Raw genomic sequence first — 27,842 nt, forward strand, 5'->3', positions numbered from 1 at the left:
TTGACTTTACTATCATGTCAGACACTTCAGGTGGTTTAAATTAAGATGGCATTTGGTACCCTTCTCTCCTTGTCTGTGAGACAATGCCTGTGCCCGATTAAAACCTAGCAATTACTCAGAAGGGGAATAATGAAAGAAACGCTTTGTGCCATTCTGTGCAAGCTATTCTGGTTCCATTGGTGCAAATAAATTGATTTTTGTATTATTTTCTAGTTACCTTTTGAATCACTTAATACTAAGTTACATATCTTTGAATTAGTAGCAAAGAGGAATGTGTTTCATAAAATCTAATTAATGTTATTTTCAAATCGTTGCCTGACATCTCTTCTGGCAGCACAGTTTAGTAAAGGCAAAGTTGATGAAGTTCTGTTTTCATTTACTCTGTAAAGTCAGAGAAACTGCTGACAGCTGCAGCATAGAAAGTGTCCCATTTGTGATAAATTAGCTGCATGTGTGTTGGCTTTTGAGTCATATTACTGAGCAATTCTCCAAGGAGGACCCAAAGATGAAGACCTTTTCCCTTTCTTGTTCTAAGGCTTTTGCGTATCCAGCAAAATTTAGGCTTAAATTATACTGACAGTTCTTTGTTTATCAGGACTGTCACAGGCACGTGATTCTGCTGAATTCAAATTGCAAAGCCAGGGCTGCTTTATGACTGCTACTTGGTTGTTATAATATCAGTTCCCTTACCATGCTCTGCTTCAGCTTCTGGGGTGTATTTAAAGAAACTTTTTTATATTTTTTCTAAAGTGAATGTTGGATTTGGAAAAAAAACTAAGGAGTACATCTATAGAAAGTGTATCCTGAATTTTGGTTAAGTTTTGTTTTAATGTGTAGGATGCAGCTTCCAAACACTGTGACTGAGTAATTCCAAATACGAGTAACATGGGCAGGTTGGGGACCCAGCATGTACTGTCAGTCTGATTCATAGAAGCACATATTTAGGGGAAGTAGAAGACAGAATTTCTGTTTCTAATCTCAAGGGTAGAATTATGTGGGCCACTGAAGCTGCAATTTTGGTAGTAGTTTACATTTTAGTGATACATAGTCTAAACTGGTTAGTCACTTTTGAGACTGCATCTGTCCCAGGATGTGAACAGCTGGCCCTGTGCAGGAAAGCAAAGACATTGGTAGCATTCATGGTATGTACGGGGCATCTCAGCATTCTCTCACAATGTGCAGTGCAGTGCCTGGATTAACCATCAAATCTGATCCCCTCTCCTTGTTCAGGAGTGTAAATATGCATCTACAAGATGAAACTAAAGTCCTAATACTTGTGAGTTCTCTTAGATTCGCTTCCCTTGATCATTCTGGTAATAAGATCCTGTGGCAAGAGCTATTGCTAGCAATATATTTCAATGGTAATTTTCATCTCTGCCAAAGAAGTAATGTGACACCACTTTCTAGATGTGACATACAGTGTTCTGGTTATGATAAATGAAGATATCTTCATTTATCCTTTAAGAGACAAAAAAGAGGTTACTGTGTCTGAAGGCTCTTAAAAAATAAAACAACAACCAAACAAATGACAATTTGATTCAAGTTAGCTAAATAATTGCCTGTTTCATGCTTTGATCTCAATGGTAAACTAACTTGCTTTCATTTAAATCTATACCAGGTTCAATTACAGTCAAGGTACCTGCCTCTCTCAAAGCCTATTTACAGTTATCTGGAAGAAAAGTGGATGTGAGCTCGGAGATCCAGTTAAAAGAAACACAGAGTGCCTCCAAAGACGATCACGTAACTATAAGTGGTAAGGCTTACTAATCTTGGCTTCCAATAAACGTCTGTCTGGCCTTAGTCAAAGGCATCTATGTTTCCTTATGAGTTTATTGCTCTTGGCTTCTTATTTCATCTGTTTCAGGTTCAAATGTTTGCTTGTGCCATTGTACTCCCCATGTTACTAGATGACTTTTTCATTTTGTTTGGTAAATGGGTTGTGAATGCAAACAACTGCTTCTTTAACAAATGTCTGAGAGCCAAATTCATCCTCAGCATTATTCCAAGAAATTTGTAGGAGATAATCCAGGGCTGAATTTGACCCAGTGCTTTGTTGGCTTAGACAGTCACATATAATAAATTGCTAGGGAATGTCTATTAAAAATATAATGAAAAGTTTTCTCTGTCTGTCTCTATTGGATCGGAGGGGGAAGTAAAAGGGGTATATGGCATATTTATAAATGTACTGTATAAATGTTCAACAGGGCAGGATAGGCTGAGAAATGATGGGTGGGAGATAGCTAGGAGAAGAGCAGAAGAAGCTGGAGTATGGAGGAATAGAGTACATGGAAAGGTGCCTGCAATTACTGGAAGCATTCTTCTAATGCCTTTAAAATTGAACTCGGGAATCCCAAGTCTTGCTGTTTCCTGCTTTAGAAAACAGTTGTACAATTAATTGTCAGGGTGTGTATTTCTCTCCTCCTCTCCAGACGTGTCTATCTGGAAGTTGTTGCTGTTACCAATTACACAGTTTGCTCAAGAGGAAACACTCACATAATGTGTCTGAAGGCTCCAGCTTTGTTTTTGAACGTGCTATGTCAGTGTGACCTGATAGGATAGCAGATTGGGTGAGGCTTTGAGTTTTTCTTTGGTTTTAAACCCCAGAAAATGTGCACAAAACTTCTTTTCCTTAACCATGTAAGATGATAATCTCAAAGTCAGGAAATGTTAGAAGTGTATTATGAAATTTTAATATGTAGCCTTCTTATATAAAGTAGTAGTCTTGAAATGTATAGGTGTATCTCTTCCTGTCTTGAACAGTAATTAGCTTTTAAATTTACTAGTGGTTATTAAATACAATTTTTTAAAAAACTGTGGTTGGAAGTTCTCAGGCTAGAAACCTGTGGAAGGATCCCAGATTCCAGCAAGGCTCTATGGAATGAATCGCCTCAGCAGTAAAACAGCCCATCTCCCAGCGAGTGAGGACCACTAGCCACTCAATCATCACGTTACTCTGGCAACATTAAACATCGGCGTGGTGTCTGCAATATACACAGCTGAATGGCTTCTCTAGTTTCATGACCCAGTCAGTGTTTATGTAGGACAGTCATCGCTGAAGCAGATGCAATTTTTCAACCACGATTCTGTATGGAAGTGATCTTGGCAATTAACAATCAAATCTAGTTAACAATCAAATATACAAAATTCCAAAGGCATGGAAATTTGCAAGAATTATGCAGAGGCAACAGCATTAGGCCACTGATTTTCAGTTGTTTAAAGAGGTTATAGCATTGCACAAAAAAAAATGTATCATGATCAAGTTAGATCTGTAATAAGGTGAATGAAAAATAGGCCTTGGAATGGATTTTCTGCAGGATACGATTCAGCTAAACTAGTGCTGGCCTGAAGTAACGTAGCTTCATCTGTCTTTATACCTGGCATTTAGCTTTGAGTGCTTTCTCATCTCACATAACGTAACTAAGGATTTGTAGCAGCGCTCTCCTCCCTTTTCTTCACTGGTCAGTAAGAAGGAACAAACCTGAAGAGAGATTAAGTAGTTGGTTTTAACATCTGCTTTGCTCCTTTTCTTACCCTTCTGGAAATGGTGCCTCCCCTTCCTTTGCCAAATCAGTAGTGTTCCTTTGGCATGGCAAGAGACACGCGTCCTTCTTGTCCTTCTCTTTACCTTATCCCATGGGGACAGTGTATTCTTTCTGCAAGCCAAGCACTCGTCCCCTCATTCTCAGCAATCTCTTCTTCTCTAAGTTGATATTTGAGAATTTTCTTGTACAAGTAGATTCTGAAATAATTAAAAATCATTTAATACTGCTTCTATATCATGAAAACATTATCCACTCTTGAAGTTTTAGGTACAGAATCTGTCACTGTCCTGCTGCTGCCACTAAAGGAAAATAAGATGGAGAGAGAAGAGGGAGTTTGCCAAGTGGAAAAAACCCTCTGTATCACAAGAGCATGGCAGTTTAGATTTTTATGTTTCTGAGCTCAAAGGTTGCTTTAAAAATAGATGAATTTTCAGAAACTGGCTGGTTCTCGTGTGGATAACACAAGAACTGGCTGCTTTCAGGAAGCTTTCCTTGCCTCTGGGAATATTGCGAGAGATGTCAGGGAGGAGGCTCTCCAGTGGGAAGATGGGGTGGAGTTCTGTGACTTGGGTAAGCGCGCACCTAGTCTGTCACCTGCTCTAGGAAAGCCTTCCCTGCTGCTGTTACTGCGGTTATGGTGTACGTCATCACCCTGCTCCCATTTCCAGGCTGAGTGAGGAAGTCAGTACACTACAATCCCACAAGCTGTTACATCCAGGGTTTTGCAAGGTAGCCAAGGAATAGAGCGGGATTTAGTCAAAGCAAGATGATGAAGGCCTGGAGTGAGTGCTCTAGAGGCAGAGTGATGAGAGTGTGAAAAGGTGTTTTGCTCTTTTTAGAAAGAGACTTTCCTGCAAATTGGGACACTTGCCGAGAAAGGGAAGGAACTAGAGAGCAGTGCCAGGGAGTTTACTCTTCAGAGTAATTTACAAGGATAAGGCATCTGTTTCCATTGACATCAGTAGGCACTCTTAAAAGTAGTACGGATGGTATAATGAAATCTCTTATAAAAAGAGATTTTGCATGCTGAGCGCTGCTCCAGCTGTCTAGCTTGAGATTGCTTGAGTAACTCCAGTAATTTCTGATGGCGATCGCGTCAAGGCATTCTTTGCCTTTCCCCGGCAAAGAGGGTAGGAAGAGAGGATTCTGTGTAGTCCTTGGTGCTCAATGTCTGCACCTTCCCCATGTCTCCAGATCTGCCTGTATTGTTAAATCAGCTGATTTAAGAAGCCCATAGGGATCACTAACTATATCTGGAACTATATATGGTAAGAGGAAGAGTAGCAGGCTAGAAAGTGTCAAATATTCAAGTGGAAAAGGAGCTTAGGAGACTGTCATGCCAGAGGGGTTACAAACATTTGGAAGGGCAGGGTTAAAATTCAAATAATCTTGATTTATATGCTTTTTAAGTCATTTTTCCAATAAGTCCTTTTAAGTTCAAAGTACGAAGGTACTTTGTGGTGTGGTCCCAAAAAGAGGAATAGTTCAATAAAAACATCAGTAAACAGGAAACAATAATGTTACACAGTTGCAAAACATAAACAGTGTATGAACATGACCGTTCTGTACAACTCAAAATAATCCCTTGGCTTTACATGGCATTAGTAATACTTTGCTGGAAGGTGTCCAGTTTTGAGTACTGTACTTCAAAAAGGATGTGGATGTAGAGACTCCTAAGGAAAACATATGATCAGAGGCCTAAAAACATGATTTATGAGGGAAGACTGGAAAAAAGCATCATTTTTGTCAGAAGAAAGCTGAGGGAAGATGAGATGCACTTCTCCCGTACATAAGAAATCGCCGCAGAGGTGAAAGAAATAAATTGTTTTCTGTCCACTGGTGATCTGACTAGAAACTATGATTTGACTTTACTGTACAAAAAAACTTAGCTAAATAGTAGGATAAACTTTCTGGTATTAAGGACTTGTCTGGTGAAGCCACAGGAGTGTCAGTACTGCAGATTGTGAAGAACAGGCTAGGCGAGCCCGTCAGGTAAATACACTGCATCCTCCAGAGGCCGCTTTCAGCCCTGTTCTTATTGTCCTAAGTTGATGTGACCATCTGCTCCCACCCACACCAGTGTAACTCAAAAGCAGGTCATGAGGCATGTGGGTGGATGAATTTGGGAACTAGATGAAGGCAACCAGTGGGCATGCTTCCGCCCACTGCCATTGCCAGCTTGTGTGTTGACAACTGTAAGCTTGCTGGAAAAAGTCTTGCAATTGTTCAGACTGTCTTTGGATCCTTCTAGCTGATAGTGTCAGTTTCCAAATCCAATTGTCCGGAACATGACCCCTTTCTTCTCACTGTGTAAATCTTACATCTCTGAGTGGTGCCAGGGACTCATCTGATTCCAGATCTTTGTCCATTCCTGGCCCCAGTTCTAGTGCCAAGTTCATGTCCAGCAGCAACCTTTGACCTGGTGCCATCCATCTGCTTGGTGCCGAGGGAGCTTTTGACTGTGGCAGTCACTTACTCCGTCTGGGTTTCAGCACTTGCATGAGTTTCCTTGGTAAAAGTCCCACAGTGTCACAGGTGCTCCTCAGACTGTGGATTTTGTCTTTGTGGGTTATTGTGTCTCCCTCTTCTTACTTTCTCAAGCTGGCAAACCAACCTCTTTGTATTTTTGGGGAATACTCGTTGGGAATGATTGTCTTCTCCTAAGTCAAGACATTCTTACTCCCTGATTCATCCAGTGTAACAATAGTTGCAGCAGTTAACAGGGTTTTTGGCTTCTGGTGCTAATCCCACCCCATCTACAGCACTAGGGCTTTGCTGAGCCCCATCTGAACAGTGGCTCCTCTGAGCCGTGCATTCTGGTGACGATGCACACAGGTAATAGGGCTCTCTTTCATGTTAACTTATGACTTCCCTCAGATGTCTATCCTGGGGATGGAGAGGAATCTGTAACCCCTTTTTCTCCTGTGAAAGTTTCCGGGTAGATGTTGCCTCTACTTTATGGGTTGATCCAGCATCCCAGTATTCTTTTGATCACTAGGAACTCCTTAGATGGCCTTCCTCCTCGTGTGCCTCTGGAGAGAGTCAGCCTGTCTAATTACCAAATTCCCTTGAAAAGATGGACATTGATACCACTCTCCTATCTCTGACTTTCTGGGTTTCTCTTAACTTCAATTCTTTTCACCCTGTCTGATTCTCCAGGTGATCATGGTGAGAAGCACCTTTCTCCTTACAACAGTCATTCACTTCGGCGTGCACTCAAACAATAAGACTTTCATGTTTGCCTGAGGTTAGATCTGGATTCCCATCTGGAACATAGGGGATCTAGACACGTTTCCTACCTTCAGGAGTAACTTATTTCTCACTGCTCCCATAATGGCTCCTTATCCAGTAGTACCGGGAGAGCGGCCTGTAAAGTGCTGTGGACTTACCCTGTAGGATTGCTTGAAAGCCAGCATGCAAGGAGAGCGCTGACTGCATGTCTCCTACGCTGTGTACAAGGCTTTAGGGGTGTGTTTAACTGCCTTTGTTATTGTTTACTTTAAGGTAATGTCTGTCTGTTTAGCTGCCTGGAGTTCCAGGGTTAAATACAAACACAGCTGAAGGGGCAGTGCATAACGTGAGGCGAGCAACTTGCCTTTAAAAGGGAAATAACTGAAAGAGCTTGTATTATGTCAGTCTGCTGAAACTTCAGCTTTTTCTGAAACTTAGCAGCTGCCCAAGCATAGTGCTCCTTCTCCCACTGGGCAGCTGCCTTGGGTCTGTTGCATTCAGAGTTACGGTTCTGATCCCAGGAGTAACACTATCCGCTGCCGTGTCCCTCCCTGTTTTCTCTGTTCTCAAGGCACTTCTTCAGAACTTTCCTTCTTTCCTAGAAGCAATCTTTATTGACTCTTTGCCACTACAATTGAGTGGGAAGAGCTTTGTTCTACAGTGTCCCTCTAAGCACTGTCCCTCTGTGAAGCCGTGATCCTTAAGCAATATCTTAAAAAACAAACAAAGACCCAGGTTGTATCTGGAAAAGATTACATTCCTTCAAGTCAAATATAAAGTTCATCCAACTTTTATAAAACGCATTAGATGAGATGCTATCCTGCAGATTTTTATTGGTTTCAGCTTGCATTTAACTCAAGCTGTTCACAGCCTTTTTGAGATACACCACAGCCCTAACAATGCCAGTGAAAAACATCTGAAGTATGCTCCTCTTCATGTGTTTGATGATATGAAAACAGAGCACTCTGTAACTTCTCCAGTCTCCAGGAGGCAAGTGAATAAACAGTCAGTACTTGACTGCGTGAAGTCCTGCAAAGGGGTTCTCTGCCTTTAGACACCACATATGGTAAAAAAGCCCTTTTTCCTAGGCGTTAAATTGAAAAGGTGGCCATGGAGCATCTTCCCCTGAGCTCATGCTGTTGTCTCAACTGCTGAATTTTGAAATTAAATCTCTTTTTTTTTTTTTCTTAATCCAGCAGGCTGTTGTCTTTCGTGATTTAACATGCTAGCAAAGTCATCCTTAAAATCCACTTACATTCCCACAGCATCCAGAGTACAGGCAGAGAGTACAGTTAAGACCAAACTGTCATCAAAAGGTCTCCAACTAAACCTTGTTGCTTGATTAGCGCCTCATACAAAAAGCTATTTAAATATCTTAAGCTTGATTTGAACCTGCTACTGGCAATAAGCTTAATAACCTTAAAATAGTTTGAAGATCTTCGTCCCTGGGGAGTGGAACTTGACACTCATTTTCCTGTGGGTAGTTTGATATTTTCTGCATTCCCTTCACAGGCAGATCTCCAAAAGAAGCACAAGGAACAAAACATTTTTCTAAGTTCACATAGCAAATGCAAAATGAGAAACAGAGCTCGGACAACAACTGAGCTTTAAAACAGCTCTTGCTAATTTGTGTCTGTGCTCCTTCAAAACACTTCTTGTAACTTTTTAGTGAAAGTGTAGCGGGGTGTAAGCTGCGTGAAACTGTTCACTTACAGGGCTGATTGATTCTGTGCTTCGGTGTGTGTTCCCTGTAGGGCAGTAGAAGCCATGGTGATGAAAACACGAGAGAGAGGAACTGGGAGCAAGCACTCCCATGTGCACTTTGTGGAAATATCTCTCTGCCCTACACTTATTGTGTCCTCTCTCCTTAGGAAAAAAAGCTCTATCTTCAGTGCTCTGCAACTCTGTTAAGGGATCAACTGAAATTTCCTTTACGCTCTTTTTTGGTTCTTTTTTTTTTTTTTGACACCTGGAGGCTATTTCCTGTTTAAAATTCAGACTGATTTAATGTTTTAAGGGCTACCTACTTGTTTTCATTTCTGTTCTGTATTCTCTGATACAATACTATCGCAAATCGATGATTCAGGAAAGCTTTCTGAGGAATCGAAGCTTCAGATTTTAACAGATTTCACGTACGACACATTTGTCTGACTTTGTGATCTTCATCATAGATCGAAGTCTGTAGTTAGGTGGGGAGCAGAACTGTGGGTTCTGCCTTACAGTAGGAATGATATTGAGACTGCCGCTGCCTGGAGCAAGCGGGAGTGCAGAAATTGTGCAGAGACGTAGATCCTTAAAGGCATGTTGTAGTCTGATAACAAAGGACGCTGAAATGTCTCTTCATTCAGTGGGAGAACTCCGTCCTCTGAAAATTCCGTACTTCTAAACAGTACCTCAGCCTGCTGGTGAATTGATGTGAGTTTGGCCCATAACCTTAAATTAATCTCACTTCGAAGTACCAAAGTGCTGAAACGCTATTGAAAAGTCCTGGCACATAGGCTTGAGTTGTGGAAACCGAAGCAGTGATGTCAGTTGGAGTTTCGCCACTGGTTTTGACGTGGCCAAAATTTAACTTCAGCTGTGTTACAGGTCAGAGCAGAGCATGTTTGCAAAGTTTCTTCAGAATCTGCTTCCCTGCCATCCCTCATGCTATTCCAGGCTTAAATTAGTTCTAAACTTAGAATTCACTCAGTCACACAAACGCTAAAGTAATAATAAAAGATATTTTGTAAAGATAAACCAAAGTGAAGGTTGATCTTGTGATAAAGGCACTGATTTGGGACTTAAAAGATCCCAGTTTAATTCCCAATTTGGTCATAAATATTCTGTATAGATTTGGAAGGTCGCTTATTCTCTCTTGGCATTGGTTTCTTAATTGTAAAATGAGGGTAAGTTGAACTTTCTCGTTTGTTTGTTGTACAGTGAGCTTTTCAGAGCATGACCGCACATACTACATTTATGTGAAACATATAAGGCGACAGACATCTCAGGGTGGTGGGTTGTTTTTTTCTTAACCCATTATCATAAGAAAGCAGTAATAGTAGCAACGTGTCTGGTCATCTGGACAATCAGGTCTTCCCCATGTATCTTTTCCATGTTTACAATAAAGATGAAAAATTTTCAAATTACTTAGTTTAATGTCTAATGTAGACATATTTCCTAGCCCCTAATAAAAACTACAGTACTATATAATAAAAGCTATAACTTTGTTGTAATAACATATTATGGGAAATGAGATTCATGCAAAAAACTGTATCAAGAATGAAATGTCAGAAGCCCCTGTTAAAAATGTATAAATTCTACCAAATAAGTCTTGTAAGTATTTCCAGGGAGCCTGAAAAAAAAGACAATGTGAAGATATGTTTACTGTGTGTCAAATTAAACTAAAGAGAACTCTTTTTTTTTTTTCCAGGTCACATGAATCAAAAGAATGAAACAGACAAGTGGATTAAGGCTGACACAGAAAATGGCAAAGTGTGTCTTAAAAGCCAGAGCTGGATCCAGTCTGTCAAGCTGAAGAGTTCTTAAAGGTGAAATTGGCTGAAGAGATTAAATCAAGAAATTGTGAAGGAACATTCTGTAAAATTATGAAACTTTGTTGATGCATATTCTTAATATAAGAGAGAAACAATATTAAAAATGAGGGCGTTTTAACCCAAGATTTGCCTGTGACAGTGGCTGGTGCTTAACAGGTCTGGTTTACTTTTAGTGCCTTTTAGAAATGACAAGATCTTACATACTCAGAACTTGTATAACTTGACCCACTTACCCTGTCAGTTTGAAAGCTGGTAACTTTCAAACAAAAGTTTGGAGCCGTCATTTAAAAATAAAAAGCATTTTCAATGTGTGGTATTTGAAAATATGAAAGCTTACATCTAAGATGACACGCTCTGCAAGCTATGTTATATTTTTAAATTAAATGTCTCAGTACTGTGGAAATTCTACTGGTTTGTGCAAAGTGCAGAGAATTCTCTTCAAACAAATTATTTGCTTTGGGGGTAGGATAAAACCGCTTTCAGAACTGTAGTTCTTATTTGGTCTTTGCGTCTGGTGTTTGACCCCTAGGCAGATTCTGCCTTGCCAGTGGGTACTGTATGTGTTAAACTACTTCTATCAAGTGACAGAACTTCCTCCGTGTCATCCTGAACCACTCGTTTGTGGATAGAAATAAGAGCTCTAGCGCTGTCTACCACTGTTTGTCTGCAAAGTAAAGCTTTTAAAATAAATACTCAAAAATGCCACAGATTTAGCTGATTTCAAGGAGGAACTCTCTACCACCTGGACTTCAGATAAGAGTCCATGTGAACATTCCCTAAAGTAAAAGCTGCCAAAGAATGGAAGTATTTGCCTAATAAATAAGAACTGTAATCTCTTTATTTGATATATTTCCAGTGACCTACTGTCAGCCTCGCATGACGGGACAGCAAGCTCTCTGAGGCAGAAAGGCAGAGGAGAGAGGTGAGGGAAATGTCTGTGCCCTGCACAAGGACATACAGGATTTTTGTGGAGGGTTTTGTGCTACCATAACAAACACACAGTAAAGTAAATGGAGCTTTGAAAAGCCATTCCGTACGTATATATGGCACCTTACAAAAGAGGTACTGAAATTTGTGTTTTAAAACTGAAACGTTAGAATTCCTGCCAACTGAGTGGATGGAGAGCAGCAAAGAGGAATTCAGAGTGTTGGCTCAGGTTTTAAGTTGTGTGTATGTACATAATGGTACATTAGGAAATGAACTTCTTTGCCATGGCATTCCCCAAGAGGTATAATTGCCCCTGGCTAATGGGCTTCACTAATCAAGGGCAGCAATTTTACTATAATTCAGGGTGGTTAAAACTCCACGTTCTGTTTGCTGTTGCGTGTACTGTTTGTTTGGATGAGGTGGGCGCTGATGCGTATGGCAAATTGTATGTATTTTTAATATAAACACTAATATATAAAATATTGCTAATATTATTACTGAAAGAAATACATTATTGCTAGTTATTAGTTATTGTTATTATGCTACTTTTAAAAGATAGAAAATTAATAAATGTGTAATGGTTAGACTTCCTGAAAAAATTTTTGAAATTAATGATTTCTGTGCACTGCTGCAGACAAAGTGAAAGAAGCACCTCTAAATTCATAACTGCATTGAAAATAAAAACAGCGTAGTAGACATTTCACAAAATTGAGTCCATCTAATGGTTCCGTTATTCACCCGGACTACAACAATGCCTGTCAGCCTCTGTGATTAAGGCCATGCTTTTTGGGACTGCTGCATCAGCAATTTAAGGCAGAGCAAGTAAGAAAACATGTTATTTCTTCCATGTAAGCAAGCTAAGGCATTCATATTCTGAACCTAGCTGGAATTAAGCATTAGGATTGGTAGTTATTTGCTTAAAGAAGTTTAAATAAGAAAAACTGTGAAGTTTAAATAAGAAGTTTAAATAAGAAAAACTGTTTAAATAAGAAAAATCAGAAAAACTGTGCTACCACTAAAGCTACTCTGATTATATTATTTCCAAGCTAATAAATGTTGAGACCAGCTAGAACTTTAACATAAAGGTCAAGAATGAGCTGAAGAAAGATGAATCTTTGGGAGTTTCCCTAAAGACATATGAGTAATGTCTTGTTCTGCTATAATGAGGTGAAACTTTTTATTTTCCTCTAGACAAGGAAAGATCAGTGGGTTATCAGTAATTAGGATTTGAATGGCAAATCCCATATTTTTTTTTGTCCATTTGATGAGAAGACATGTTCTTGTAACTGGAGAAAATTTATCCTTTAACACTTTTCCCATCTGCGTTCCTTTCCATTTGATTCTCCTGCCCCTGTCAGCTGCCAGCCAGCCCACAGTCCAGATCTGCAAATGTAAACATCAGCTCGCTTAGAGGCTTGAACGCAGCCTGAGAGGCTTTTATGAGAACTGGGGCTCTGGATGCACAAGTGACTGCTGAGAAGTAGAGAACTGTGCTTAAATGTGCGTGTCTAGTTGTTTATTAAGGAATCAGTAGTCACTACCTATTCCCTCTTCTTTATTGCTGGAGAACACTGTGCTTGATGAGAAGCAGCCACGTCGAGTGTGAAGTTCTGTGGGGAGTCAGAGTGTTTATGTCCTGGAGAGGACCTTCATGGCAAACAAGAACCCCAAACACACGCAGATTTATTTATTGCTTACTCTGCATGGGACTGCAAAAACTTCTCATTATTGAAAGATGAAGACAGCTTGAATCAACATCTGAAAGTTAGCAATGTTGTTTCAGTGCGGCTCTCTTGCTTGAAGGCATACACGCTCCTGTGAGAACGATTTGCAATGCTTCCTTAATAATTCAACAAACGACCTTTTATTAAAGTATGATTAGTTTCAAGAAAACTAATACAGTGTTCTTTTCATGCTCTAGTGAAAAACCCTTGAACTGTGGAAGATATTGCATGATTTCTTCATCTTTCATTTTGAAGAATTTGTTTATTCAGGCTCTGATGTGTGTTTTTTGGTGAAGGGGACTATGTTACCATCCCGGCCATAACCAAACCAGGAAGGAGGGTCAGCATCATTATGTTCTTGGCTGTGTATTTCAAGACATCTTGTCTGCAACAAGAGTAAAAAAAAAAAAAAAAAAAAATTACAAGAGTAAAACAAAATTTTGGCAGGGGCTGTTTCTGCAAAGAAAATTATAAGCTAAATTTAATGAGCAAGAGTTCCTTGTCCTAACTAAAGCTATCAATGTTATAAGAGATGCTGTGGAAACTAGAAAATAATTTGTTAGGTTACAGAGTCATGGAATAAATCAGGTTGGAAGGGGCCTCTGGAGGTCATTTATTCCTGATCCTGCTGTAAATGGATCCAACTAGACCAGGTGGGTCATGGCTTTGCCAGCTGTGCTCTGACTGTCTCTAGGGATGAAGATTGCACAGCCTCTCTGGGATCCTGTTCAAGTGTTTGACTAGACTCCCGATTAAAAAATAGTTTCCTTGTATGTAATCAGAACTTTACATGTGCCACTTGTCCTGGCAGTGCACCTTTGAGAACAGCTGCCCAATGTCTTCTCTTCTGTATCCTCCGATCAGAGTTACAGACAGCCGTAAGGTCTCATCCAGCCCCAGCCTTCTCTTCTTGTGACTGACCAACGCAGTTCTCTCTGCCTCTCTTTCCACCTCACGTGCTCAATGTCTTGGTGGCCCTCACTGGCACTTGCCCTAATGTGTCAGTGTCTGTCTGGACTGGGGAGCCTAAAACACAGATCTTTGGACGATGCCATTGGAATAAAAGCATTGTGTTGTGAAGAAAACATAACACCAAACAAGATAAATAAACCACTTACGTGAAAAGCTATCACAGTGTCTCCAGAGTGGTTTTCCATAGCTAATAGGAAGGCTGTAGTAACTGTGCGGGTCCCTAGCTCTACCTTTTTCTTTGAACAGTCTCTGGGGCACCTCCAAGTATTTTTACCTTTTCCTGGTACACCTTCTGCTTTCTTTTTGGCTGACTTCCCCACTTGTAGTTGTCTTCTGTCACCCACCTCTTTATAAAGTGTGTTGTTTCGGAAACTGAATTGAATATGCAATAGGCAGCGTCGCAGAGCCTTACTGTTACCTGCACTGGCCCCGAACTCACCCCAAGCCTGTGTTTTGCAGCTTCTGTGATAGCTGAACCAGAAGAGAATGGCTCACGGTGTCCAAAAACACCCATGACCCCTCTGATCTCCCTCGGCATTTTGTGTCCACTGCCCCTTTGCAGTATTAAAGCACAAAACCAATGAACTAGATCAAAATGACAGAGAAATAAGAGAAAATCAGACATGCTGAGTGAGACACCCTAAAAGGAGGTTGAAGAGCAACTCTCTCCTCTCCCTCCTTTCCAGGCAGTATCAGGCCAGCAGCTTTCATTGCCTTCCCGAGCTGAAGAAACTCAATGCGCCACTTTCAGTCTTTTGAACGCCTCTTTCTTTCCATCACTCCTGCGACTTGGCTGCCAGCCCGCTCTGGCTGCACAGAGCCCCCGGCCTCCCCCCACGGCTGGATCTTCCGCTCCAGAGAGCTCCCCTGGGCTGAGCCTGCTCATGTGCTCCTTGGGGAAGAGCCAGCTCTCGACATCTCCTGTCCTCTTCAGGAGATTCAACCCACAGGAGATCTGCTGTGTCGCAGCCGCAGCAAGGTAGCCTTTCTCCCTGCTGGCCAATTCCCTAAGCTCTGGAACGATATAATATATGGCATCTAGATAATACTAAAAAAAAAATAGCCAAATTAAGGTGGTCTGTTATTTGCCAGTAATGCTACTATGGGGTTGATTTTTTTTTTCAAAGTGAAAACGCTGAAGATGGTTATAAAAGAGGCAGAGATGCACAGCTGTAACGCTTGCACCGCCACAGCAGGAAAGGGGAAGCGAGGAGGGGTGCAAAAGGGACAAAATTAGTGAAGCAAGGAGGGCTCCTTTTCAACCACTGTGGGAGACGTTTTTAAAAAATCTAACACTGACACAGTGTAGGAACCACACGAAGACAAGGCTGTATCTGTTTTTATATTAGGGAGGCCTGCACCATTGAGGAATGTGTGCACAATTTATATGAGCTATAAGCTCTAAGCTATAAAATAAAAATCAACTCATCCAAGTCCAAATTCCTGTTTTTCATGGAAACTGCAATGTATGGCGACTGTCTGAAGGACGTATAAGGGGAGCTGTTACTATTTTTTTGGAAACTTAGGCTGTCCCATGCCTGGAGCTACAGTTGATTAGTTTGCCAGAAACAGCCATTCATTAATCATCAACACATGGCAAAAGAAGTCATTTATTTAAGATATACTGTACTATGATGGAGTCTGCTTATTTATTTGTACAGTGTCTTAAGCACGTTGATGAATAAACGCATTTCAGCAAATAATTACATCTTTGGCAAAGCAAATATCTGTTGGTGTAAGTCAGACAAAAAGTACTGGCCCAAACACGTGGCTTGAGCAGCACTGGAATATATAATTGAATCCTTGCCCAAAGTTTCAATCCCTTTTACTAAGAGGGGGGTAGCTGGGAAATACAGTTCTGCATCACAGTCTGAATCCTGAGCCATTCCAAAATTCAGAAATGTTTGACTGGGTGCATCATAATAAAAAGCAGAGCTTTTGAAAAAGACTTTTTGACATGAGGTTACAAAAAACAATCAAGAGTAGCAAGTAATGGAAAAGAAAAATTTAAACATGGGAGAACTGTTTATAGTGCAAATGAAGGAGAAATTAAAGAGAAGAGGGAAGTGGAGGCAGGCAGCAGATGGGAAGGGGAAAAGCAGAGAGAATCCTGCAAGCGTGCTCCAGGTTAGAAAAAGTGATAAGACTACATAAAATCTGAAGTATTCTGAGGTCTATGTCAGCTGCAGTAGTTGTGTCTTTTTATGGCATCCACCTCAAGCGCAGACGATGGCTGGAGCGTGGCACTGCAGGAGCCTCCGTGTCCCTTTGGAAGAGCGTGTTACAGTCAGTGAGAAGAGAGAGCTATGGTATTTTTGTTGCTTCTTCAAGAGAGAACTTAAGAGTAATTATTCTTAGTCCTTTACCAAATCATACGTAGGCTGTCTTCATTTCCGATTACAAGTGTGTTGGACTCCCAGATCCTTCCTGCCTTGAGGCGTGAATATTTGGATAATATCTAAGAAATTCTGCTTTTTCAAGAAAACAGACTTCTTGCAATCTCCTTTCTAACTAACAACAACCACCAGAAAACACAACAGCAACAACTACCAACAAAAACAAACAAAAATCAGAACGTTCTCTAAATGTCAAATGTATTGTAGCTATGAAGACCTAATATAATTTCCGTTTAAAACACAAAAATTGCAATAGTATTTGTTGATGAGTCACTTGTTAATAGAGTAGTCATGAGTTTAGAAGAATTGTAACTAGTTTCATATTAGTGCAGAGAAAAAGACGGAAGCATTTAATTTTGCTCTCAAAGAACAGCTTTTGGTAGGACCAAGCTGTTACAGACGCGATGCAGTTTGGTGTGAGCACAAGGCTGCCTGGCGAGGGCTTCCCAAGGCAATGGCAGATTCCCCCCCTCATTTTGCACCCAGAAATGTTAGTGGAGCCACACCTTTCCCAGCACTGCAGCTGACTTCAAACGGTATCTGTGTTTTCAAGCTTAAGGAGAATGTTTTCCAGGGGAGAGAAGTGTATCTCTGAAGATGCCGGTGTGTTATTTCTTCTGGGCTTAGTCCTAAGTGAATCACGACCAATACAACCTTTTCCTACTGAAACCACATTGTAAAAAAATAGATAATTAGCTTTCTGTTCCTCTAATAGAAGAAAGAAATTGTACCAGTATGGTATACTCCTACAGGTAGGTTATCCACGATTCTTTATGGCATTTAGAAACAGGATTAATTAAAAGGTCGTTAGCCCCTGGGTACAGAAATATGCAGCAGAATATCAGGCCATAGACTTTTCTTCTTCTAACATTTAATAAACCTGGAACCAGGCTAGTATGTTGGCAAATATAATCTCAAATGCTACCTGATACTGGAAAGAATGGACAATTTATACGGTCGTAACTGTTTCCTATGAAGCTGCATTGGACTGAAGCTTGAAGAACTTTGTGGCTCCATATGTTTTCTATTTTAATCTAACGAAACAGTGAAAATAAAACTTTGAAAAAGAATGTGACACAACACAAGAGATATGCCTCAGTGTTTGCAAGGCTCAGTCTATTAAGAGATGTCTGCTAGGACTGGTTAGCTTTTAATAATAAATAATGGGGAATTCCTTTGGCAAAACCAAGTATATATGATTTACAGATTTTGTAGGGCAACTTTAAACTAAAAACATATTTCTTCGATTGCTTAGTTAGAACCTAAGCCACAAACATGTTTAATTCTCCAGATTAATCTGATTTTTACACAGATGTCCTCTTCCAACTCCTTGAACAGGGAAGGAAATGCATCTGAAATGTATGTTTCACACCTGCAAAACATAAATTACACATGAAAACAGCCTTTTCCTCTGCATTCTGTGAAAATCTAAGAACCCAAGTCAGGTGCTAAGAGTTAGTCTGAAAACAGAGAATGAAGCCCTGTTGTTCAGTTTTCTGACAATACGTTGCTTGTTATTCATTACTAAAAACATACAGGTTGTGATTGAAATACATAGTTCTATCAAAATCTGACGTGACATCCAAGTGACAGTAGTGTCATTGCTTTTGATGTCATTACTGAAAATCTGCTGCAAGATGACTAACAGTGTAGCATCACTGCCATATTTTACTGTGCTTTTGATGCAGTTATTGGCAGAAAACAAATAGTTTTTATCATCCTTCGCAATATTGGCCTTGAACTACAATAATTATTATTTTTTTTTCAAAAGTGTGACAGATACAGGATGTGGAATATATCTGAATCTAACTGCAAACTCCTTTATTTTCTGCATATCATTCTATCTAAAGACAAATTTAGAGTCTGCATTGAAAAGCCACTCTCATCTTGATGTGGTCAGTCTATTCTGCAGCCCGTCTAGGTCTAGGGAGTCTCTTCAAACCTGTTGGAAGGAACAAGCAAAAAATCTTCAGTGCTGAATTGTTCTACATGATCGACCCGCCTGATAGTTTTTATCCCGGACTCAAATGGCACGGGTTAAGAATTTCCTATCATTGAACACACGGTGCAAAGGGTTAGAGACTGAGGCTGGCAAAGAAAAGAATCATCCACCGTCACATACCAGAAAACCAGGCTCAAGAAAGTAAAATTGGCAAAGTTCGCCTAGTTCTAAAAACCACAAAAAGGGCAAAGATAACACTGGGTGGAGATGTGTGTCTCATGGTTGCTTTTTGTTTTGTAAAGATCTATAACTCTCCAGGGCTTTCTTTACAGTAAAAATAACTGGTTGGGAAATTCCTTGGCTGAGTCAGAAGGGTTTAATCAAGACGTTTGGAGAACCCATAGCATACGGGACTCTGAGGCAGAGGCATAATCCAGGGTCATCCTGCAAAGGCTACGATAATGCAAACAGTTTTATGAGAAGTCAGGTCAGCTCTTTGATCGTGGCTCACCCAGCATAAATTGGAACTGAACCCACAGGTTTGTTCCTACTACATCTCACTTCTACGGGAAGGTGTATAAGCAACCAGAGCCCGAAAGGGATGACACGCTGTTTAGAGCCCTGAACAGAGATATGAAGTCACAGAAAAAGCAAGTCAACAACAGTAATCTGGGGATAAAAGAAAACCCCTTGAGGCTGAATATGAGAAAAACTCTAAATCAGAAAGTTATGAGGAAATTAATTGTATTTGCAACATCTTTTTTCAGAATGAACAGTGCAGAACATTTAGAATAATTTTTTCAATTTGTACCCTTGCATACCAATCTTTCAAAACGCTTTCTGTATCTAACAAGTAATTAGAAGTGGAGGTTTTAAGATGGAAGTTCTGCGCTGACATTAAGAAAACCAAGTCAGAGAGAAGTAAAGAAAATAAAAGTAATGACAGCAGAATTGTTTGTGGTGAGACAGCTAGAGGGAAATAAACCAGGGCGGGTTTGGAAAGCATGAAGCACACTGGAAATATCTTTGAAGTTATTAAGCATCTGCATTGGTCTTGTGGCCTCCACAGTGACTATTAAACCCTGGAATGATTTAGCACAGAGCGTGCCATCTACAGTGGTCCTGTCAGAGTGGGGTTAGAGCTCTCCTAGGGTGGGTACTTTCTATATAATATAGTATTATGTATTTTTTACTCTTACTGAAATCACAAAATTTGATTAAGTTATATACTCCGATATATCAGCCATGCTTAAACTTTAGTTCTTTGCCAAATAGTTTCAGTCCCTTTGGCGTGTCTGGCCACTGTGCAGTTCTGGGAGTACGGCACCTGGTCTGTGATGCTCTTAATGCCCATGGAAGGGTGACGGACATTAGATCTGCATCTTGGAGACTCACAGCTGAAAAATCATGTCTAAACCTGACCAGAACTGACTGGCTTTTAAATGCCGTGGGGAATCAAGAGGCTGGGACAATTTACACCAGTAGGGAAGCTGGATTACCTTCTGCTGGATGACCTGTTTTTTCCAATTGTAGATACGTAACAGGTATGTTTCACTTGTACTTCATGGAACTACGCTTATGAGACCTTGACTCATTCGCTGTAGCCATGCTGCATTTTAAGCACGGGCCCACTTCAATGGTCAAAATCTGCTTCTGCCATATACTGACATGCAGTCATTGGGAAACAGGCTCCCACAAACCCTCGGGGTGAGATCAAGTACATGGTGCGATGGCTGAGAGCGTTAGGCCCAGTGTCTTTTTCATGTTCCCATGTGCCCTTGGGTGAGATCCTGTGTCTGCAGAAACTTCCCTGAGAGGACATTGTCTGCCATAAAGACAGACGGGGTCCCTATTTCCCTTCACTTCTGGCTGACAGTAGAATATGGAGATACCCACACCAGGCCACAGGAATCTTGAGGCAGCAATGTGGACACCCCCTAGATAAAGGACCAAGATGGCTCAAGCCAGGCACCTAGCATGGCGCCATGATGCCAATGAACAAACAACCTCATGGTTTTGCGTTTACAGCCACCTCTGATTTAAGATTAGGCAATATCCTCTTACTTGGTCGTATTTCTACAGTATAGTTCTTGAGAATCTGGAGTTGCTTACAACCTTTCCAAAGATATTTCAGTGCTTTGTCAGTAAGATGAACGCAACCCGAGACATCCAAGAAGTGGAAATAATGGCAGGCTGCAGCCAAGTGTGGGATACAAGTATCAGTCATCTGTAAATGAAGCAACAAGACACGCAGAAGTTAGATTATTGAATAGTCGAAAGAAAAAGACACAGAGCACAGTTGTAGTGTCTGATTTGTGGGAAAACTATGTTTTAAAATACTTTGTGGAAGTAAAATTTCTGGCACAGCAGAATTCTGAATTTCTGCAAGAGGCTTTACAGGAACATAAATTACGTATCACGTAAATATCAGGAGCATATTGGGTCATAGCTAATTGTGATTCCAGCACAGTCTAAAATATTGTGGGATTTTTTTCACCTGATCAGAATGGTTTAACTTTCCCAACCTCATAATTTTGCATGTAGCACATATAAGCCTTTAGCCTGACCCGCTGTTGCACTGCTCTCGCTAACCTATGAGGCTGCACTTAGAGTTTGGTTATATCCATTTTGCATCTCTCAGTTCTCTATTACAAATGAGTGTCTCACACCAAGACCTTTTTAACATAGAGTTGGTTTTCTTTAGCTCTGAAGTAGAACTGCTTAGTTTCACCTCACAATTCCATTTTTCTAAGCTGATATTCATTGCCATTAATGCTGCAAGTTGCATTTAAGAAACACATGAGACAGTCGTTAAGGTGCATGAGCAGTCGTGCAAGCTACTTAATTGCTCCACTGACTTCAGTGGAAACAGTCACGAATAAATTATGTACATTAATTACCTTGTTCAGTCAGGACCAAAAATCAAGATGGGACATGGTAAAGACCTTTAAAAGACACTTGATTAAAATCAGCAGGGTGAGATGATGGCAAGAGAGACGAGAGTTTCACTTGCATTAAAGAGCCAATCTCATGAGAATCTAAAAGGCACAAGTAGGCAAGATGAAGCTGGGACCTTGGGTTGTGGAACAGAAAATTAGCCCACTGTCTCATGGTAGGGTCCTCCTGGAATACAGAGGTAATTCTGTGCTTTGCTTATTCCAAATTTAGCTATATGCTCAATATTAGATCTGCGATAGATTAGTAACTACATTCAAATATTAATAAATACAGTAATATTCCTATTGAAATAAACCAAAGTTGCTGACTGAACTCAGTAATCGGTACATCAGATTACTCAGTAATCTACATTCATCATACACTGAATCCTATTTCTTTTAGAGGATTGAGTTACAGAATTCATTGTCCATCGAACAGTGTCTTCAGAACTTTGCTACTGAAATAGCTGATTCATGCATTTCACCAGAAATTTATTTTCAGTTCTTGCTATATTTTCTCATGTGTAGGATATGTTTCCCACAGCAACTTCATTTTTTTCCTATGAAATGAGAATTAGTCTTGAACCAGGCTAATTCCTCAGGTAAGACTCAGAACTGCACCGCTGAATATTTTAGTATCAGCATTTGCAAAATGCCTTGGACCTGTCCTAGGTGTATAGAAACGTGACGGGGGGCTCATTGCACTTTCACTCAAGCACTGGAGTTTGTTCAAAGACAATTAATTTGCCCTGGTAGATATGATTAAAGTGATAAGTTCTTCTAATTTTAGAGTAATCTGCATAGCACATGTCAAAACATTCTTAATGGACGTGTATTTATATATTGATTTTTTTCCATGTTTTCTTGCTACGATTTTTGTTTAAATTCTTTTTGTTTATATAATATAGCAGGACATGACTGTCAGACATATTAATATATATCCTTTGGAACAGGCTCGTTCTTAGTTTAATCTCCTGACCATTCTTAAACTGTCTCTGAGTGGAAAATATTTCCTTACTATGCAGCTGGATCCCCTCAATTTACACCAGAGATTGCCAAAGTATTTGAAAGACCCATTAGTTTTAACAACCACAGGTGTACCCATCTCGTTTTATGGAGTTGCAAGCTGGACTCAAGTCAAAGAAAGACTTGTAAACTTGTGTGTAGGTTTATTTGAAAGAGTCTTGATGTTCTTTTCTGAAAATAGTAGGGTATTAGCAGTTAACAGATTGTCTTTATAACCGTTTAAAGAAAAGATACCATCTAGGAACAAAGCATTGGAAGGGGATTACTAGGTCGCTAAGTCTACTTCTTGTTCCCATTCGCAGAAACTACAGAAAATGACCCAGTTCATTCCTTTATCAAGAGCCATCCTAACATTCCTTAATACTTGGCCCCTGTCTCCTCTCACACGATGCTGTTCTACAATTCACCGCTCTGATAATTAGAAACTCTCCCATTTTCCAGCCTAAATGTATCTACTGCCATTTTATAGGGGTTTATAGGGGTCTGCTTGCAAAACTACCTAACTTCAACTGCTTTGGGAAGATCTCCATGCCAGCTGTGATTATCACTGTTATTATGGACAAATAGCTTAATGTCTATCTAAAGGCAAAGGATACAGGAGACCCAGGTATATAATAATTCATGCTGGACAGTAGGTATCTGTAAGATATAAAGCAAGGGCTATTGTAAGACACAGAGCAACTTCCTTGGCCTGCCAGATCTGAGAGACAGCCTGTGGGTTTTGGCCTAGAATCTGAGAAACTTAGGAACTTTTGGAAGGCTAACAAACCAATCAGAATGTGTATAATTTAGGCCTGGCTAACTAGTCGGCTGGGTCAGTTCAAACTAGTTGGCCAGGAGGCTAAGGTGCTCAGCCACTGCAGTGCATAAGAGGATGTGAGGAGTGTGTGGAGGGCTGAAAGGGTAGTCAAGGGTGATGGAGATGGGTGTTGGAGGGGAGGAAGGCAGGGACAAGCAATGGCTGTGGACTTATTGTGGAAGGAAACAGGACATGAGCACTACAGTAGGAAAAAGCGGGGAAACTGGTCCAATGAATACGATGAAATTTTAAAGGATAGTTCAACATTAACTTTTCTAAAAGTAGTACTAAACTTATATATTCCCACTCGATGGTGATGGAAGCAACACTACAACAACTTTTTCCATGAATGAAAATACCAAGAGTTATTAAAACAAAGACACCACCCTTTGGAAACACCCGAAACACCAGAAGCTGAGAGAGTGTTTGCAGGAAGTATCGCTAAAGGCCCTTCCATCTTCACCCTTCCCTAGACATCAACCCCTGGAGAGACAAACTTTTACCTGATCCAGCATGGACACCTTTATGTTGTAACTGTAACCATTCAAAGAATGCCAAACACTCTCAAGAGCCGAGTCTCAGAACTCAAAACTCATGGAAAGTCAGTTAAACTCTGATTTCTGAATTAGTTGAGTTCATTGTAGAATTGTGACAGGACGCAGATGCCAGCAGGTCAAATTTCTGAATGAAATCCGAAGTACTTCTTTGCACAAGCAATCCCAGAACTACTGCCCCATTTCTTATACATACCTTTGGGCAACCCGCTCTGTTGACAGATGTGAGTGTGCGGCAGTGAAATGCCATCGCTGTCACAGCTTCATCCGTCAGCTGAGGGCAGGAAGAGACGTGGCAGTGTTCCAGGTGTTTTGTGCCCTCGCAGAACTCCTGAAAGAGCGACAAACAAACCAATCATTCTTAGGTGACATGCCTGCTCTGTTTTTCTCGATTTATGATACATTTACAGCAATCTTTTGATCCACCTCAGGCGCTGCAGTTTTCTAGGTACCCTTTATTAGGAGTGAAGTCATTCAGCCGTTGGCTGTGAATGTCAGTAGAAAAAGAAGAGATGCATTAAGAGGCTATCTTCCATTGCTTATATATTATACTATGTGTTCATTAGACTAACATTCACGTAAGTTTCACTACATATTGAAATATGTTGAATTTGGGTTCTTTAAATTGAGCACAACCCAGAACCTAAAGGTTTGTGCTTAAAGGGCCAGCCCCAAATACATTTATTCTTCTACTCTCCGGAAACGCACATCTTTGTGCATATTAGCTTTTCTTCTTATTTTTTGCAAAAATGAACAAACAACTGTATCTGTATAAATTACATTATTTTCTTGGAAAGGACTGGGTAAGGATGGCAGGAGTGTCACTTGGGAGTTCAGGGTTCTGATTTGCGCTGTGGAGCTCAGGCCAGTTAACTGTGGCTGAGGAGCCATGTAATTCCTGCCGTGATTCCTGTTGACTACAATTTCTGTCCTCATTTATAGACCAAATACGCACCTGCAGATCCTACTGACTTCAATTACAGCACCTTTGTCACTCAGGTGTGTTAGCTTTTTCGTACAGCCTGTAAAACAAATCATTTTTGAAAATAACAGACCAAACTGTTCAGTGACATTTCCCAGCTTATAAAATGGAGTGGAGATAACTTCATACATTATGAAACTGCAAGAGCTGTTTACAAAACATTTTGGTGACCTGCAGATGGCAAGTGATAAAAAGGTGTAAAGGCAGTATTATTGTTACTATTGTTATTACTACTGCTATTGTTAAGACATTCCAGTTTCTACATGAGTTCTACACTTCCTTGCAAAGGGACAATTTGATCAACTCCATGTGTTCATTTATTTTTCATCTTACATTTGATAGTTGCACCGCTGACAGGCAGCTGTATGAACAAAAATGTTTGTCAAAATGCACTTTAAAGTGTGTAGTTTAAATAGCATCAGAGAATCCCACATAAAGCTTTGTTTCTCATGGGTAGTTACAACTTTGGCATACTACGCACATTTATTCTTTGCAACGAGACGCCTATGAAAGCCCACAGAGATTTTCTCCTTTGCACTCTGGAACTTTGTTTATCCTTTGGCCTGAATCTTTTTCAAAACTGAAAATATTCGCTTCTAAGCTTCCAAAGAGACAGAGAAGGTAGACTGTAATTTGTGTTTGCAGGAACCTTCTCTTGAAGAGCCTGTAGATTTGTTAACTCAAGAACCAATCAACCTGAAATGGTATTTCTTCATCTAATGGTGCCATGAGGTGAGCATCACACATTTTGCTGCTCAAGCAAAGCTTTTAGCTTCAGTGAGAATCTCTCCTCTCCTGTGATGTCCAGCCTAAAACGACGGTGAGATGCCTTAAATTTGTCACTGAGCTCATCTTCCAGGCCTGCTTATCTTGGCCTAAGGCCAGCATAATTTGCCATTTACTGGAATGGAAATTCTACCTCTACAGGGGAAAGAAGGAAATACTTACCTACTACTTATCATTCTGAAAAAAACTCCATAGTAATCAGACTATTGCCTTTAACTCACAGCTATTTTTCCTCATGTAAAACAGGAACTCAGGCACTAACACACGGTGATCACTGGGAAATGTTAGCTCTTTGATTACCCAAAAGTTTGTGATTGTGCGTGATTTTTGTAAGTCTTATATAAACAGATGTAAAGAAACAGCTTATTAAGTCTGAAATCTGTTTCATAGGTCGGAACTTTAGAACTTTTCGTCTGTATCCTCACTCAAGCTTCATGTTTTCTGTCTATCAGTATAGCTGCAGCAAGGCAGTGCTTCTTGGCCTTGTTTTATTTTACAAATAGCAGGATGGGAAAGCTTTAACTTAGGACTAGTTAGAGTGGACAATTCCGAATTTATAAAAATCGACTTGTGTAACATTCCTATTTCAGTCTTAGCTTTACCGGGTGTTACCTGCAACGCAGAAACATTCTAAACACAGTGGGGTTTTTTTATGTTTTTTATGCCATGCGTAGGAGAAACTGCACACTCTTCAGAATTAGGCCTCAGATGTGATGACTTAATCACTGCATTCTCAGCTAGGGTATGTAGCACAGGCTGAAGCCAAGATTCCAGTGCCTGTGAGATACGATTATCTTGTTTTTACTGGCATAGTTTGTCTGCATACATATTTAAAATATCCTTCAAAGTTAGTCTCAGAATTTGCTCATAACTTTAAGTCTGCCCCTACATTATTTTGCAAATAGCACTAAAATTATACTTGCAATCAATCAATCAAAGGAAATCAAAGTGAGCTTTGTTTGCCCTCTTCATTTCTGTATCCCTGGTTCTATGCCTGTAAAGAAAATAACAGAAGAGGTTGAGAAGGTAAAAAATGTTTGAAAAACATTTAGACACTACAAAGAATTGAATACCATATGAAGGAAATAATAACACCATTTTCTAACTTATTTGCACAGTTTTAATTCTGGGTAAATAAGACCTGAAGACACACACAAGCACCAATGAAAACATAAAATACTAAATTGCTGCTCATTAAGTGAGCATCATCTGAATTATGAATGAACAAAGATCCTATTTATAAAGTAGGTGATCACATAAGCATTTATATACTGTTATAATGCATGGGAACAAGTAAATGAATTAGCACTGTACAGTCAACATTATTTTTGGCATTTTATAACTTTCAGCAATTTACCTTAATGGTGCTAGTAAAGCCCTCTTAATATACATCTTCTTTTCACATAATTTAAAAGTTCTTCATATAATCAAAGGATAACGAAGATGTGCAGCATGCAGTGGGGTTACTCTCTAAAAATTTTCCATAATATCCATAGATTCAACTTACAAAGAAGGACCTGCCATTTTGTTTCAAGTTACTTCCTTACCCCTTCGTTTTCCTCCTGCCCTCCCTAGATCCATGACAACACGGCTTCTGTAACTCCTACGTGTACTCCCTGCTGTGCTTTCTTCCTCAAAAAGTTCAAATTCATATGGCAGACACAGAAAGCATAAACACTTCTTTTTTCAGTCTTTTTTTGAACTCCGTGTAGTGAGACAATTGAAATAGTTTCTTAGCCATAAGCACAGTGCAATGCAGAAGTGAATATTCCCCTCTGAAAGCAGCAGCACTAGCACTGCACGACTTCCCATGATGTGCACAAGATGTACATACTTGGTCATTGTTTCGGTTAAAAACATGGACCTTTACACAGAACATTCATGAAAGGCGAGTCAGAATTATCCCTAAAGAAGCAAATCCTAATGGCCTGACGTGTATGTTGGGTAACAAGATTCAATCCAGATGTATCCCTTGTGGTGCAGCAACAACTGACTCATTCTTACACTATATGGCTATAAAATGATGGATGTTGGAGCTTTATAATGGAAAAAATGTAGAAGCTGAAGACTGGGATTACGTGATGGCATTGCCTGTACCTGCAGCCTTATGATCTGCAAGTATTTATGGGCATGAAGTTTTTATCATTAAAAAAAATGATTTAAGTGTTTCTGCTATAATTGTTAGGAACAATTCTCAGCTACAGAAAAAAGTGCTCTTATTTGGATGCAAATCCTCTCTCCGTCCTAACAAGATGGATGGTTCTTTTTTTTACTGTAAAGTTATCAACTAGTGTTTCTTTCTTATATTGCTCTGAAAAACAAAGCTGTTGTCTGTCAAATCTCCATGAGGATTTAGTTAAACTTCAAGCAACCTGTGATAAGGAATTTCACAGCTTAACTATACATTTTGGAAACATCTCCTTTTCTTTGTTCATGCCCACTAGATAACGTATGGAAGGGAACAGCGAGAAGTTGATCCCTATCCACCC

At 40.0% G+C, this 27,842-nt stretch overlaps 2 protein-coding genes across 2 annotated transcripts in view; one reads left to right on the forward strand and one right to left on the reverse strand.

Annotated features, from left to right (window-relative positions):
- FAM185A (family with sequence similarity 185 member A) overlaps window positions 1–11,944 on the forward strand; it is a 48,072-nt gene extending 36,128 nt beyond the window's left edge. The window contains exons 7-8 of the mRNA XM_074571717.1: window positions 1,619–1,753; window positions 10,186–11,944. Coding sequence (XP_074427818.1) covers window positions 1,619–1,753; window positions 10,186–10,301 — 251 coding nt within the window. The 3' untranslated portion in view covers window positions 10,302–11,944. The remainder of the gene's footprint in view (window positions 1–1,618; window positions 1,754–10,185) is intronic.
- A 1,253-nt stretch (window positions 11,945–13,197) lies between these two features.
- FBXL13 (F-box and leucine rich repeat protein 13) overlaps window positions 13,198–27,842 on the reverse strand; it is a gene marked incomplete at its 5' end in the record, with an annotated part of 36,831 nt that continues 22,186 nt past the window's right edge. The window contains 6 exon segments of the mRNA XM_074569938.1: window positions 13,198–13,257; window positions 13,259–13,317; window positions 13,320–13,345; window positions 20,335–20,359; window positions 20,362–20,497; window positions 23,782–23,916. Coding sequence (XP_074426039.1) covers window positions 13,198–13,257; window positions 13,259–13,317; window positions 13,320–13,345; window positions 20,335–20,359; window positions 20,362–20,497; window positions 23,782–23,916 — 441 coding nt within the window.

Source organism: Larus michahellis, chromosome 1 (assembly GCF_964199755.1).
Source record: "Larus michahellis chromosome 1, bLarMic1.1, whole genome shotgun sequence".
NCBI classification, from domain to species: Eukaryota; Metazoa; Chordata; class Aves; order Charadriiformes; family Laridae; genus Larus; species Larus michahellis.